Source organism: Podarcis raffonei, chromosome W (genome assembly GCF_027172205.1).
Source record: "Podarcis raffonei isolate rPodRaf1 chromosome W, rPodRaf1.pri, whole genome shotgun sequence".
NCBI lineage: Eukaryota > Metazoa > Chordata > Lepidosauria > Squamata > Lacertidae > Podarcis > Podarcis raffonei.
Window position 1 is genome coordinate 31,111,499 of NC_070620.1, and position 14,943 is coordinate 31,126,441.

The window sequence follows — 14,943 nt, forward strand, 5'->3', positions numbered from 1 at the left end:
TCCTACCGTCAGGGTTTCTCCTTGATTTCTCTTTGAGTCTGCAGCCAAATCTTTTTGCAAGTCCAGTATGACTGAGACCCTCTTCACTTAAAATGGAGGAGTGCGATGAATTATTTAGTGATTTGCCTCCGTCCGACAGAGACCCGTCCCAAGCCGATCAAAAGACACCTACAGTACTTTCCCCCCAGTAGTCATTTCAAAAGTAGCTTTGCCTCAACATTTTGTAGTTCGTGTTCGAGGGCTTAAAAAGTAACACTCACTCAGCGGAAACTTTTTTTCTCTCCTCCTTCCTCCAACCTTCCATCGTGCGCCATTTTCTCCCAGTTGTCTGAGACGGACTCCCTTTCTGCATCCCGTAACTCGCCGAATTCTAATAGATCTCAAGTTTTAAAGCAGTGCTCGGATTAGCTCCGTCAGCTGTAGGTCCAAATTCATTGTTGGTTTTGGAAGCTAACTGCTTTCATAAGAAGTCTGAGGCTTCACGGTGTGGGTTTAAAGTTGCTCCCCCTTCGTGCCCGCAGCTCAATCCCGTCCCTGAGTCTATTATTAAGACCCAGGGAGCAAGAGAGCACCTCTGGGCACCGCTGGGTATCAGCGCCCCTCAGGATCTCTTCCCGAGGTTCCGAGGTCTGCGTAGCCTTCGCGAAACCTCTCAAATAGCCCCCACACCGCTCGAGACCCCCCAGAGGGTTATCTCGCACTTCTTATCATGTCTGCAGTTCTGCCGGAAGCTGTTTTGTCTTTCTATTGTCTTGCTGCTCTTTTGCTGCCATGCTGCTGTCCTGCTGCCATTTTGTAATTTAATTACATTTTGTAATGTAATTTTGCTGTCTGCTGACTCTCAGCCAACAGTGCATGAGTTCAGTCTCCATATGAGATGAACTCACACTTTGTTTGTGTAAGTACCAAGTAAAACCTGCCTTTCAGGGATCAAACCATGAACTGAAATGTGAGTAAACTTTTTGTTACTTTACTCAGACTCTTGCGTCTTTATTCTTTTAAGAGGGATCAAAGGGGACACCAGGAAATAATCTTAACTAAGAGATTCAAAGGAACCCCCAAACTAGCTTTTAGCTATATTGAGGGGAATCTGCTCTGCTACCGCACTTACTAGCGTGAGTGAAGGAAGGATAATAGTTATTCAATATGTCCTTTCCTACTATCCTTAACATTGCCACAAAAAGTGGATAAAAAGTGGATAGAGGGGGGAAATTTCTCCACCTCTTAGAGCACCAGAATGTGTGGATGTCTAATGAAGCTGAATGCTGGAAAATTCAGGACAAATAAAAGAAATAATTTTTTGGGGACTTCTTGGTTGACCCAGTAAAGGTATTGTCCTTATACACTTTCTAACATTTTTATTTAATGGTTCTGATAAAATGGAGCACTCTGCTTGAAGGCAGGGTACCCAGCCTGGTCCCCTGAAGATGATGCTGAACTACTACTCCCATCAACACTGACCACTGGGCATGCTAGCTAATGGGCTGATGGGAGTTGGGATCCAACAATATCTGGCTTAAAGGGGCATCCTGTTTTCCTTTCAAAATAGCCCCATTGATTTGAAATGGCCTTGAACAGAGATGCTGAAAGGTAACAGAATCATAGAATGGTAGAATTGGAAGGTATCCCCAAGGGTCATCTAGTCCAAGTCCCTGCAATGCAAAAATCACAGCTAAAGAATCCCTAACAGATAGTCTTCCACACTCTGTTTAAAAACCTCCATGGAAGGAGAATCCACCACCATTCAAGGGAGTCCATTCCACTCCATGGTGTCATGGACTGGGGGGGGGGCGGTGCAGAGAAGTGGTGGGAGGCCCCAACTGGGGAAACCCCAGGGGAAGAAGGCTCAGAGCCAGGGGTTGGTGGTGGGACAATGAGTGGTTGGAAGAAGAAGAGGGAGCACACTGGGAGGAGGAGGTGTCAGAGGCAGAAGACGTAACAGGGTTTAGTGAGCAGGAAGTGGCTGCGGCAGAGAGCAGTTCAGACTCTGAGGCTGAAGTGGAGGCTGGAGAGGAGGGTGGCTAAGAAGCAGAGCTGAGTCAGGCAGATGAAGAATCCAGGGAGTCTCCCCCTCCTGCTACAACCCAACCCCCTGGTCTCCTAGAACATGCAGAGAAGTGAAAAGAGCAGAGCAGAGATTGGTTGTGCACAGAGGCAGTTGGCGACTGCTTGGGAAAGACCCTGGAGAGCAGGAGCCTCAGAGAGCAGTGGGAAGAGTGCTGCCTCACTGAGGCAATACCTACTGGAAAGAGTGCTGGGATCACTAGGCCTGCACAGTTTTGGTTTCTTTGAATAAAGAGTTTTCACTGAAACCATGTTTTTTATTGCTGACCTACGCTTGACTCCAGCTCTTGACACATGGCTCTTACTGTCAGATAGTTCTTCCTACAGTTGAGTTGGACCCTCCTTTCTTGCAATTTGAATTCACCTTTCCCTCTGAAGCAGTAGCAGCAGCAGCAACAGAAAACAAGCTTCTTCCACCTTCCAGGCGACAGCCCTCCAGGTATTCAGTCTCCTCTTTTCAAGGCTACCCATACACTCCCTCAACTGTTCCTCATAAGGTTTGCTTTCTAAACCCTTCATCATCTTGGCCACCTTCCTCTGCACAAATTTCAGCTTGTCAATATCAGTCTTAAATGATAGCAATGATGCTGACACATCAGAATCCGCTGCACTAAACTTGTGAGATAGTTTGATGGAGTTCCTTGATCTACATGGCTGCAGAGCTTAAGCACATGTGGTGGGAACACAACTGAAAGCTAATGGCTTAAAATGGTATGACTTCAGAAGCTGGTGCAAATTGCTGAATGGTACCACCTGTATCACAGAAGTAGTGTTTGGATTGAAATATCGCAGGCCAGCTCTATCATTAGGCAGAGTGAGCAAGTGCTTCAGGGGGTAGATGGTGGGGGGGACAGTGGTGGCATCCCTTAACTGTTCCTTCTGAACTTCACGGCCATTCATCTCCATCAGCAGACAGAGCCATGCATGTCACACACTTTGCTATGCACCCCCTAAATTAGTCCACTGCTTCAGGTATGAATCCTGTTGCTTGTGCTGTTGATGTAAGATTCAGGTGCCAGCACAGTTGGCTTCTGTATGCAGGAAGAAGGCCTTTGCTCCCATTTTGAAGTGGATTTGCCATAACTTCAGCCACCTAAAGCAATTTCCCCACAAATTAGGAGCCTTTGCACATCTCCGCACAGTCTTGGTACCGGGGATTGGGGGGGGGGAGTTGAGGAAATAAAACTCAGCTCTTTTCTCTCTCAACCTTCACAATAACCTTAGCTGTTGTGTGCGGACACTGAAACACCAATTTGCAAGGCTTCCTGAGCAATCTGCTGCTACAAAATCTGCCTGACATATCTGGAGCACAAATTCTCCAGGGCAGCCAAGATGAGGTTTTACGCAAACTGACATACTCTCAGCACCACCCTGCTGCCTCTCTCCAGTCAGAATGACGAGGAGAGACAGATGTCACTCCTGAGAACTGTTGGATGGAGCAATCTGGAATGATGGCAGAGAGAAAAGAACAGGGGAGGGAAGCAGGCGACTAAGTTACAAGGAGGCTGGAAATTAAGGCTTAAGGGAAGGAATGAATTTGGAAGGAAGGAAGAAAACGACATCTCAAAACACAACTTTTTGGTTACCTAAAATATGGTCCAGAATTTCAGAGAGTGAACTTAGACTTGGAGGAAGGAGATGCCATGAAGTAAGAAAGCCTGCCATTTGAAGGATGCCCCCTACCTTTGCCAGAGCTGCTTGCCCCAGTTTCGTGCAAATGAAGCTGCTGCTGTGCCTCTTCCAGCTGCTTCTCTGCCGACTCCAGCTTCTTCTGCAGTTGGTCATGCTTGGTCTGAAACAGAAGAGTGACTCAGATGGCCTGCTTCACATGCTGCACAGCCATTGTGCTCCTTGCAGGCTCTCAGGGACCAGGGTTTCCCACAGCAATCCCAGAAGAGCCCAAGTGCCAAGTGTGTGTCCTTAAAAGAGAGCTCCAGTCAATCCCTCAAAAATATACACAGGTGTTAAAGGCAGGGCTGGTACATTTGAACCCACATTCATGTCCACCACCCACAGCTGCTCCCACGGAGCCTCTCAAGAGGTTAAGGATCTAATAATAATAATAATAATAATAATAATAATAATAATAATAATAAACAAAACAAAACAAAACAATTTATTCTTTATACCCCACCCATCTTGCTGGGTTTCCCCAGCCACTCTGGGTGGCTCCCAACAGAATATTATTATTATAAATATTATTAATAATAATACGACAAAACATCAAACATTAAAAACTTCTCTAAACAGGGCTGCCTTCAGATGTCTTCTAAAAGTAACATAGTTATTTATTTCCTTGACATCTGATGGGAGGGCGTTCCACAGGGCAGGCACCACTACCAAGAAGGCCCTCTACTTTGTTCCCTGTAGCTTCGCTTCTCACAGTGAGGGAATTGCCAGAAGGCCCTCGGAGCTGGACCTCAGTGTCCGGATAGAACAATGGGGGTGGAGGCACTCCTTCAGGTATACTGGGACGAGGCAGTTTAGGGCTTTAGAGGGCAGCACCAACACTTTGAATTGTGCTCGGAAACATACTAGGAGCCACTGCAGGTCTTTCAGGACTGGTGTTATATGGTCTCAGCGGCCACTCCCAGTCACTAATCTAGCTGCTGCATTCTGGATTAGTTGTGGTTTCCGGGTCACATTCAAAGGTAGCCCCACACAGAGTGCACTGCAGGAGTCCAAGTGAGAGATAACCAGAGTATGCGCCACTCTGGCGAGACAGTCCCCGGGCAGGTAGGGTCTCAACCTGCGTACTAGATGGAGCTGGTAGACAGCTGCCCTGGATACAGAATTGACCTGTGCCTCCATGGACAGCTGTGAGTCCAAAATGACTCCCAGACTACGCACCTGGTCCTTCAGGGGCACAGTTACCCCATTCAGGACCAGGGAGTCACCCAAACCTGTTCCCCCAAAACAGTACTTCTGTCTTGTCAGGATTCAGCCTCAATCTGTTAGCCACCATCCATCCTCCAACCTCCTCCAGACACTCACTGTGCTGGTCCCGGGGGGAGGTTACCGTGAGGCGTGGTCAGAGTCCGGTCCTGGGTCAAGGGTCTAGAGACAGTCTACAAAGGGCGAAGCGGGATCCGAAGCAAGAAGCCGGGCGTGGTCGGGAACTCCGGAAGAACAGGACTGGGTGCTGGCAGAAGCAGGTTTCCAGCGACGTTGCTCCCACAACCTGGGACCGGGCTGACTGGCCTTTATCTTCTCTGAGGCCAGGGGCAGTCCCGGCCCACAGGTGACCCGCCTCTCCTGGCCTTAAGGCGAGCACTCCTCCTGAGAGAACCCAGTTCCCTCCGCCTCTCTGCCCTGAGCCTCTGCAGCTCAGGAGAGGCTGGAGGGTTACTGGACCCAGGGGGAGGCTCACCTTCCCCTGACAGGGCTGGGAGAGGTGAACCTATAGGCAATGGGTCCTCAATCACCTCCGGAGCCCGAGTGGATTCATCTGGTGTCTGCTCCTGAGGATCCGGCACAGGTGCAGGCGCTTCAGATTCAAGGCCCTAGGCAGAAGTGAAAAAAGATCTAGAAATATGGTCAAGTTTGAGACTTTCCTTGTTAGGCCGAATTGCTGTTATTAAGATGAATGTCTTGCCGAGAATGTTATTTTTGTTTCAAACATTGCAGATTGTGGACAAAATGGATTGTTTCAAGAGGTGGCAAAAAGATATATCTAGATTTGTCTGGCAGGGCAAAAAGCCCAGAATAAAATTTAAGATACTAACTGATGCAAAAGAAAGAGGGGGGTTTGCCCTGCCGGACTTAAAATTGTACTATGAATCAGCGGCCTTTTGCTGGCTGAAGAACTGGCTGCTTCTTGAAAATACAGATATTTTGGATTTGGAAGGGTTCAATAACAGATTTGGCTGGCATGCGTATATATGGTATGACAAGGTCAAGATCCATCAAGGTTTCAAAAACCATATCGTTAGAAAAGCCCTATATAATGTATGGATTAGATATAAAGATTTGCTGGAAAATAAAACACCCAGGTGGTTGTCACCGATGGAAGCTAAGGAAGTGAAAAAATTAAACATGGAATCTAAATGGCCGAAATATTGGGAAATTATAGAGTATGAAGAGGGAAAAGTCAAATTGCAGAGTTATGAGAAATTGAAGTCCAAAGTAAGAGATTGGCTTCATTATTACCAGATAAATGAAGTTTTTAAACAGGACAGGAAAATTGGCTTTCAGGTGGAAAGGTCGAAATTAGAAACAGAGCTTTTGGAACCCAGTACTAAGAATCTGTCAAGAATGTATAACTTGCTGTTGAAATGGAATACACAGGATGAGTTGGTTAAATCAGCTATGATTAAATGGGCACAGGACATTGGACATGACATTATGTTTGCTGACTGGGAACAGTTATGGACCACCGGCATAAAGTTTACGGCATGTAATGCCTTAAGAGAGAATATTATGAAAATGATTTATAGGTGGTACATGACCCCAGTCAAGCTTGCAAAAATTTACCATTTGCCCAATAACAAATGCTGGAAATGTAATGAAACTGAAGGTACTTTTTATCACCTTTGGTGGACATGCCCAAAGATTAAGGCTTTTTGGGAAAGGATCTATAATGAAATGAAAAAAGTGCTTAAATGCACTTTTGTGAAGAAACCAGAGGCCTTTCTCTTGGGCATGGTAGGCCAATTGGTGTCAAAGAAAGATAGGATGTTTTTTATGTATGCGACTACAGCAGCAAGAGTACTCTTAGCAAAGTACTGGAAGACACAAGAACTACCCACACTGGAAGAATGGCAGACGAAGGTGATTGACTACATGGGACTGGCTGAGATGACCGGCAGAATCCGAGACCAAGGGAAAGAGACGGTGGAAGAAGACTGGAAGAAATTTAAAGTTTACCTTAAAAACTGTTGTAATATTAATGAGTGCTAAAATGTCTTGAGTAATGCAAAATAGAATTGCAGCGATAAACAATTGGATATGGGAAAAAAGATTTAAAGGAAGTGCCATAAGTAAATAAAATTAGGGGTTGCTGGAAAGATTTAGAACAAGGATGCAGAAAAAGGAGGTATGGGGAAGTCGTTGAAAGAAGGTTTAAGGAAAAGAAGGCTAAGAAATTATACATGTTTATATGTTTGTTTGTTTTTGTATTGTTTTGTATTGTCACTTAATATGTGTTGGAAAATCAATAAAAATTTATTTAAAAAAACAGATTCAAGGCCCTGCCCCGGCTCAGCTGGCCCTGGAGGCAGGGACTCCTGTGCGGGCTGGGATTCCTCCGGTTCAGCCTCTGAATCAGATTCCCAGGCCATCACACTCACACAGGACCTTCATCACCTTCACTGGTTCTGATTTAGAAGAGAGATAGAGCTGGGTATCATCCGCATACTGATGAACACCCAGCCCAAACCCCCTGATGATCTCTCCCAGCGGCTTTATATAGATGTTAAAAAGCATGGGGAAGAGGACAGAACCCTGAGGCACCCCACAAGTGAGAGCCCAGGGGTCTGAACACTCATCCCCCACCACCACTTTCAGAACACGGCCCGGGAGAAGGAGCAGAACCACTGTATAATAGTGTCCCCAGCTCCCAGCTCCTCTAGACGGTCAAGAAGGATGCTATGGTCAATGGTATCAAAGGCCACTGAGAGATCCAGGAGAACTAGGAAACAGCTTTCACCTTTGTCCCTAGCCTGCCAGAGATCATCAACCAGTGCGACCAAGGCAGTTTCAGTCCCATGATGAGGCCTGAATCCTGACTGGAAGGGATCCAAATGGTCCGCTTCTTCCAGGCGTGCCTGGAGTTGCTCAGCAATCACACACTCAATCACCTTGCCCAAGAATGGAAGATTTGAGACCGGGTAATAGTTGGCCATATTGTTGTTGTTGTTTAGTCGTTTAGTTGTGTCCGACTCTTCGTGACCCCATGGACCAGAGCACGCCAGGCACTCCTGTCTTCCACTGCCTCCCGCAGTTTGGTCAAACTCATGCTGGTAGCTTTGAAAACACTGTCCAACCATCTTGTCCTCTGTCATCCCCTTCTACTTGTGCCCTCCATCTTTCCCAGCATCAGGGTCTTTTCCAGGGAGTCTTCTCGTCTCATGAAGTGGCCAAAGTATTGGAGCCTCAGCTTCACGATCTGTTCTTCCAGTGAGCACTCAGGGCCGATTTCCTTCAGAATGGAGAGGTTTGATCTTCTTGCAGTCCATGGGACTCTCAAGAGTCTCTTCCAACACCATAACTCAAAAGCATCAATTCTTCGGTGAGCGGCCTTCTTTATGGTCCAGCTCTCACTTCCATACATCACTACTGGGAAAACCATAGCTTGATGGGCCAAGTAGCCATGATCTTTGTTTTTTTTGATGTTGAGCTTTAGACCATATTTTGCGCTCTTGTCTTTCACCCTCATTAAGAGGTCCTTTAATTCCTCCTCACTTTCTGCTATCAAGGTTGTGTCATCTGCATATCTGAGGTTGTTGATATTTCTTCTGGCAATCTTAATTCTGGCTTGGGATTCATCCAGCCCAGCCTTTCGCATGATGAATTCTGCATATAAGTTAAATAAGCAGGCAGACAATATACAGCCTTGTCATACTCATTTCCCAATTTTGAACCAATCAGTTGTTCCATATCCAGTTCTAACTGTAGCTTCTTGTCCCACATAGAGATTTCTCAGGAGACAGATGAGGTGATCAGGCACTCCCATTTCTTTAAGAACTTGCCATAGTTTGCTGTGGCCTACACAGTCAAAGGCTTTTGCAAAGTCAATGCAGCAGAAGTAGATGTCTTTCTAGAACTCTCTAGCTTTCTCCATAATCCACCGCATGTTTGCAATTTGGTCTCTGGTTCCTCTGCCCCTTCGAAATCCAGCTTGCACTTCTGGGAGTTCTCAGTCCACATACTGCTTAGGTTTTCCTTGTAGAATTTTAAGCATAACCTTGCTAGCGTGTGAAATAAGTGCAATTGTGCAGTAGTTGGGGCATTCTTTGGCACTGCCCTTCTTTGGGATTGGGATGTAGACTGATCTTCTTCAATTCTCTGGCCACTGCTGAGGTTTCCAAATTTGCTGGCATATTGAGTGTAGGACCTTAACAGCATCATCCTTTTAAATTTTAAATAGTTCAGCTGGAATACCATCACTTCCACTGGCCTTGTTATTTGCAGTGCTTTCTAAGGCCCATTTGACTTCACTCTCCAGGATGTCTGGCTCAAGGTCAGCAACCACACTACCTGAGGTATACGAGCCATCCATATCTTTCTGGTATAATTCCTCTGTGTATTCTTGCCACCTCTTCTTGATGTCTTCTGCTTCTGTTAGGTCCTTACCACTTTTGTCTTTTATTATGGTAATCTTTGTACGAAATGTTCCTTTCATATCTCCAATTTTCTTGAACAGATCTCTGGTTCTTCCCATTCTGTTGTTTTCCTCTATTTCTTTGCATTGCTCGTTTAAGAAGGCCTTATTGTCTCTCCTTGCTATTTTTTGGAAATCTGCATTCAGTTTCCTGCATCTTTCACTATCTGCCTAACATTTTGCTTGCCTTCTCTCCCTCGCTCGTTGGACAGCCACTTGCTTTCTTGCTTTTCATTGGGATGGTTTTCATTGCTGCCTCTTCAGTTTAAGCTTGAATTTTGCTATAAGAAGCCGATGATCTGAGCCACAGTCAGCTCCAGATCTTGTTTTTGCTGACTGTATAGAGCTTCTCCATCTTTGGCTGCAGAGAATATAATCAATCTGATTTCGATGCTGCCCATCCCATCTGGTGATGTCCATGTGTAGAGTCGTCTCTTGTGTTGTTGGAAAAGAGTGTTTGTGATGACCAGCTTGTTCTCTTGGCAGAACTCTATTAGCCTTTGCCCTGCTTCGTTTTGAACTCCAAGGCCAAACTTGCCAGTTGTTCCTTTTATCTCTTGACTCCCTACTTTAGCATTCCAATCCCCTATAATGAGAAGAACATCCTTCTTTGGTGTCATTTCTACAAGGTGTTGTAAGTCTTCATAGAATTGCTCAATTTCAGTTTCTTCAGCACCAGTGGTTGGTGCATAAACTTGGATTACTGTGATGCTAAAAGGTCTGCCTTGGATTCGTATCGAGATCATTCTATCATTTTTGAGATTGCATCCCAGTACAGCTTTTGCCACTCTTTTGTTGACTATGAAGGCCACTCCATTTCTTTTACGGGATTCTTGCCCACAGTAGTAGATATGATGGTCATCCGAGCTGAATTCCTGTCCGTTTTAGCTCACTGATGCCCAGAATGTCAATATTTATTCTTGCCATCTCATTTTTGACCACATCCAACTTACCAAGGTTCATGGTTCTTACATTCCAGGTTCCTATGCAATATTTTTCTTTACAGCATTGGACTTTCCTTTCGCTTCCATGCATATCCACAACTGAGCGACCTTTCGGCTTTGGCCCAGCCGCTTCATCAGCTCTGAATCTACTTGTACTTGTCCTCCGCTCTTCTGCAGTAGCATGTTGGACGCCTTCCGACCTGAGGGGCTCATCTTCCAGGGTCATAACTTTTATATGCCTGTTTTGTCCACGGAGTTTTCTTGGCAGGGATACTGGAGTGGTTTGCTGATTCCTGATCCAAGTGGATGACATTTGGTCAAAACTCTCCACTATGACCTGTCCATCTTGGGTGGCCCTACGTGGCATACCTCATAGCTTCTCTGAGTTATTCAAGCCCCTTCGCCACAGCAAGGCAGTGATCCATGAAGGGGGTTGGCCATATTGGCTGAGTCTAAAGATGTTTTTTTAAGAAGTGGTTTAATGACCACCTCTTTCAGCGGGTCTGGGAGGGCTCCCTCACAAAGGGAAGCATTCACCACCCCGCAGAGCCCATCGCCCAGCCCTTCCCAGCTCGCTTTTATGCACCAGGATGGGCAAGGATCAAGGAGGCAGGTGGTCGGTTTCACTTGTCCAAGCAGCCTGTCCTCATCCTCAGGGGTAACAGATTGAAATTGATCCCATACAACTTGACTAGACAGCACTCTCTCACTCCCATGGTAGAGTCTACCTCTGGTAGAGTCTACCTCTTTCTGAATCCGAGCGACTTTATCTGCAAAAAAACTTTGCAAAATATTGTAGGAGATTTTGGGGTCCTTACTGGGCCCCAATGGCGAAGGTGGTTCCGTTACATTGTGAACCACCTGAGAGAGTCTCCTGCTGCTGTTTTCTGCAGATGCAATAGAGGCGGTGAAGAAGGTTCTCTTTGCTGTTGCTATCGCCACTTGGTAGGCCCGATGTTGAGCTCTAACCTGTGTCTAGTCCTATTCAGAATGAGTTTTCCACAATGATAAGGAAGAATTTAAAAAATACTGGGAACCCTTTATGCTGTATTTACAGAAATACTGTAAAGAAATGGACTCACTAGCAGGGTTTGATTAAACACTTACAAGTGAGAAAATAAGACCAAAGGTTAAGTAAGGATAACATGGAATGAAATTGAAATGTAAGATGTAATTATGAAAGAAATTTTGACATAAAACTGAAAAGAAATTAAGAGCATTAAGGTATATGAATATAAAAATAAGATAATAATTAAGCAGAAGTTGTAAATATTTAAAGAACCAGAAGGCGAAGTTGAGGGAAGTCATGGTGGGGTGGGGTGTCTTTTTCTTTTACAGTATATGACAAATGTTACATTGTGTTGTTTGAGTGACTATAAAATTGTAAAAATCCAATAAAATTATGTTTTTAAAAAAACACAGAGTGAGAGTCTGCCACCGCCGTTCTAACCATCTCAAAGTGATTATTTCATCACCCTCAGCCCTGGAGAAAACCACGGGGCTGTCTGGGCTCCGTGCAATCGGAACTAGACAGTCGATAGCCCTGGTTAGCTCCGCATTCCAGCAGGCCACCAGGGAATCAGCTGAAAGGCCATCAACATGGGGTAAAACTTCCCCTACCAGTCTCTGGAAACCATTTGGATCCATTAAGTGGCAGGGGCGGACCATCCAAATCGGTCCCACCTCCCTGCAGAGGGGAAGGGTCACAGAGAAGTCCAGTTGCACCAGGAAGTGATCCAACCATGGCACTTCTTTAGTTTCACTTTTACTCAGTGTCACCCACATCCATAGAGGTGAACACCAGGTCTGAGGCATATCCACGACTATGAGTTGGGCCAAACTTATTCAGGGACAGCCCCATGGAGGTCATGCTTTCCATGAAGTCCCGAGTGGCCCCTTGTAAGGTCATGTTGGCATGGATGTTAAAACCCCCTAGAAAAACCAAACTAGATGTCTCCAGGAGAACATACGCAATGACCTGAAGCAGCTCGGCCAGGGGATCCTTGGTGCAGTGGGGAGATCATTACGCCAAAAGGAATCCTCTACTGCCCCTATTGCCCAACTTCCAGAGCATGCACTCAGAAAACTGGGTCTTCCCAATAGGATGTCTGGTGTAAACTAATGACTTCCTAAAACAAAAATTTTTTTTCCTTCCAGTAGCACCTTAAAGACCAACTAAGTTAGTTCTTGGTATGAGCTTTCGTGTGCATGCACACTTCTTCAGATACAGTTATCTGAAGAAGTGTGCATGCACACGAAAGCTCATACCAAGAACTAACTTAGTTGGTCTTTAAGGTGCTACTGGAAGGAAAAAAATTTTTTGTTTTGACTATGGCAGACCAACACGGCTACCTTTCTGTAACTGGACTTCCTAAAAGTCACTGCAATCCCCCCTCCCTGCTCACATGACCTGGGTTGCTGTGCGTAAAAGAAACCTGGTGGACAAGCAGCAGCAAGAACAGACCCATCTGCTTCATCCAACCAAGTCTCTATTACACATGCAAGGTCAGTCCCAAAGTCACCGTCCAGTGGAGTTCCCTGAAGCAGCCAAGCCATGGTTCATCAACAGAGAAAACAGAGAAAACTGAGCAAACAGAGAGTCTCTGGATTGCTTCCCTGTGCCTCTCCACTTGACAAAGAATATGATCCTCACCTGCCCTGAGCCTCATCCAGCTGAGTGCCCACAACCTCCTTCCGGACCTAACATGATCTTCTTCTTTTTTTTTAATGTTTATTAAAGTTTTACAAAACATATATCACATATAACAAAACAAGAACAAAAACAACAGACATAAAATACACACTTAACAAGATAAAGAAAATAAAGAAAAGAAAATTCCACTTTTAAATTTCAAAGTTCCATATCCCTCTTTCCTGACCTCCTCACATCTCCCTTTTTTGTATTCCTCTTTATTCCGTCAAGTTCAGCAAATTCTAACCCTTTTTCCAATCTTATTTATAATTATATATTTCCAGTTATTATGTCTCTAATTTCCCTTATCTTGATCCTTTACTCCACCTTATATACTTTGACATAATATTATTCTATTCATACCCTCTCCTTTTTTAAAAAAATTCTTCTTTTCATAGCTCTTTTAACCATATCCCAAATGCCATGTTGCCTTCAAATCCCACATCATTTTAACACTCAAACATTTTACAATATTTTTGTAGATAGTTCTTAAACTTTTTCCAATCCTCTTCCATCAATTCTTCTCCCTGGTCACGGATTCTGCCAGTCATTTCTGCCATCTCCATGTAGTCAATCACTTGCATCTGCCACTCTTCCACGGTGGGTAGATCTTGTGTCTTCCAATACTTAGCGAGAAGTATTCTTGCTGCTGTTGTTGCGTACATAAAAAATGTTCTGTCTTTCTTTGGCACCAATTGGCCGACTATGCCCAAAAGGAAGGCCTCTGGTTTCTTAGGAAAGGTAAATTTAAATACCTTCTTCAGTTCGTTATATATAATTTCCCAGTAAGCCTTAACCTTTGGGCACGTCCACCAAAGATGAAAGAATGTTCCCTCAGCTTCTTTACATTTCCAACACTTATTGTCAGGCAGGTGATAAATTTTTGCAAGCTTAACTGGGGTCATGTACCACCTATAAATCATTTTCATAATATTCTCCTTTAAGGCATTACATGCCGTAAACTTCATACCGGTGCGGACCTAACATGATCTTCATCTGGTCCACTAGTGAGTTGAGCTGTGTTCCCCTGCCTGCTTTAGTTTCCTTGAGTGCACTTTCTCGTGTTTCCAGAGCCTGCCGTATCTGTGGATATGGGGGTACCTCTGGTTCTGGTGATGTGTCTCATCCCCTGGCTCCTGTGAATTGTCCACTAGCCACTCAACATCCTCTGAAGCCCCATGAGTACCTCCTAAGTCCCCAATCTCCCCTCTTCAGCTGTGCACCAAACATGGCTGCACCCCTCACTGGGATCCGCCTCCCTTTCCTTGGTGTCTTGCCAGCTCATGACACTGGCTTTCTCAGTTGAGCCCCTAAGATCAGCAGATAAGGCTTTGACCTTTATCTGGATCAAGACTTCTTGGAAGTGCACCAGCATTATAGAGCACCATTCCCAGGGAAGTTCTACTCCCTCTTTGAACATCAAGTATAAAATTGATTCCCTGCCCCCAGCAGCATATAGGAGAGGAGCCTGGTTTCCAAGTGGCTTGTCAGATGCTGGAAATAGTAAGTGATGGGACTTTAAAATTATTATGACTGAGGGTTCATACAGACTTCCTTTTGTGCCATGTTTCTAGGCAAAGGTCAGGGCTTTAAGGTGCTATGTCTGAGATTTCCTTGCAAAAACCTGTTCTTTACCACTGAATCAGAGCAAATGGCAATCTGTAGAAAACCAAAATTGCTGTTTGTTCCAATTCAGCATTAAAGAGCAGGTTTCCACTCTGGATTTTTAAATGTCATGCAAACATATCTTCTTTCTCCGACAATGTATAAATGGACATCCCAAGGGGAGGGTCTGCAAAATGTCTTGGGCTGGCCCTGCAGGGCTGTTTGGGTGAACAGGTTGCTTTTCCTCCATGCCCTGTGGAGAAATTGTGCAAAGACCCAACATACAAGTTCCATCTCGCTGCCCCCCCCAGCCCTCC

At 45.1% G+C, this 14,943-nt stretch overlaps 1 protein-coding gene across 1 annotated transcript in view; it reads right to left on the reverse strand.

Annotated features, from left to right (window-relative positions):
- The window catches only part of LOC128406013 (unconventional myosin-XVIIIb-like), a 176,338-nt gene that overhangs the window by 57,814 nt on the left and 103,581 nt on the right, over positions 1-14,943 (reverse strand). The window contains exon 21 of the mRNA XM_053373062.1: positions 3,748-3,856. Coding sequence (XP_053229037.1) covers positions 3,748-3,856 — 109 coding nt within the window. The remainder of the gene's footprint in view (positions 1-3,747; positions 3,857-14,943) is intronic.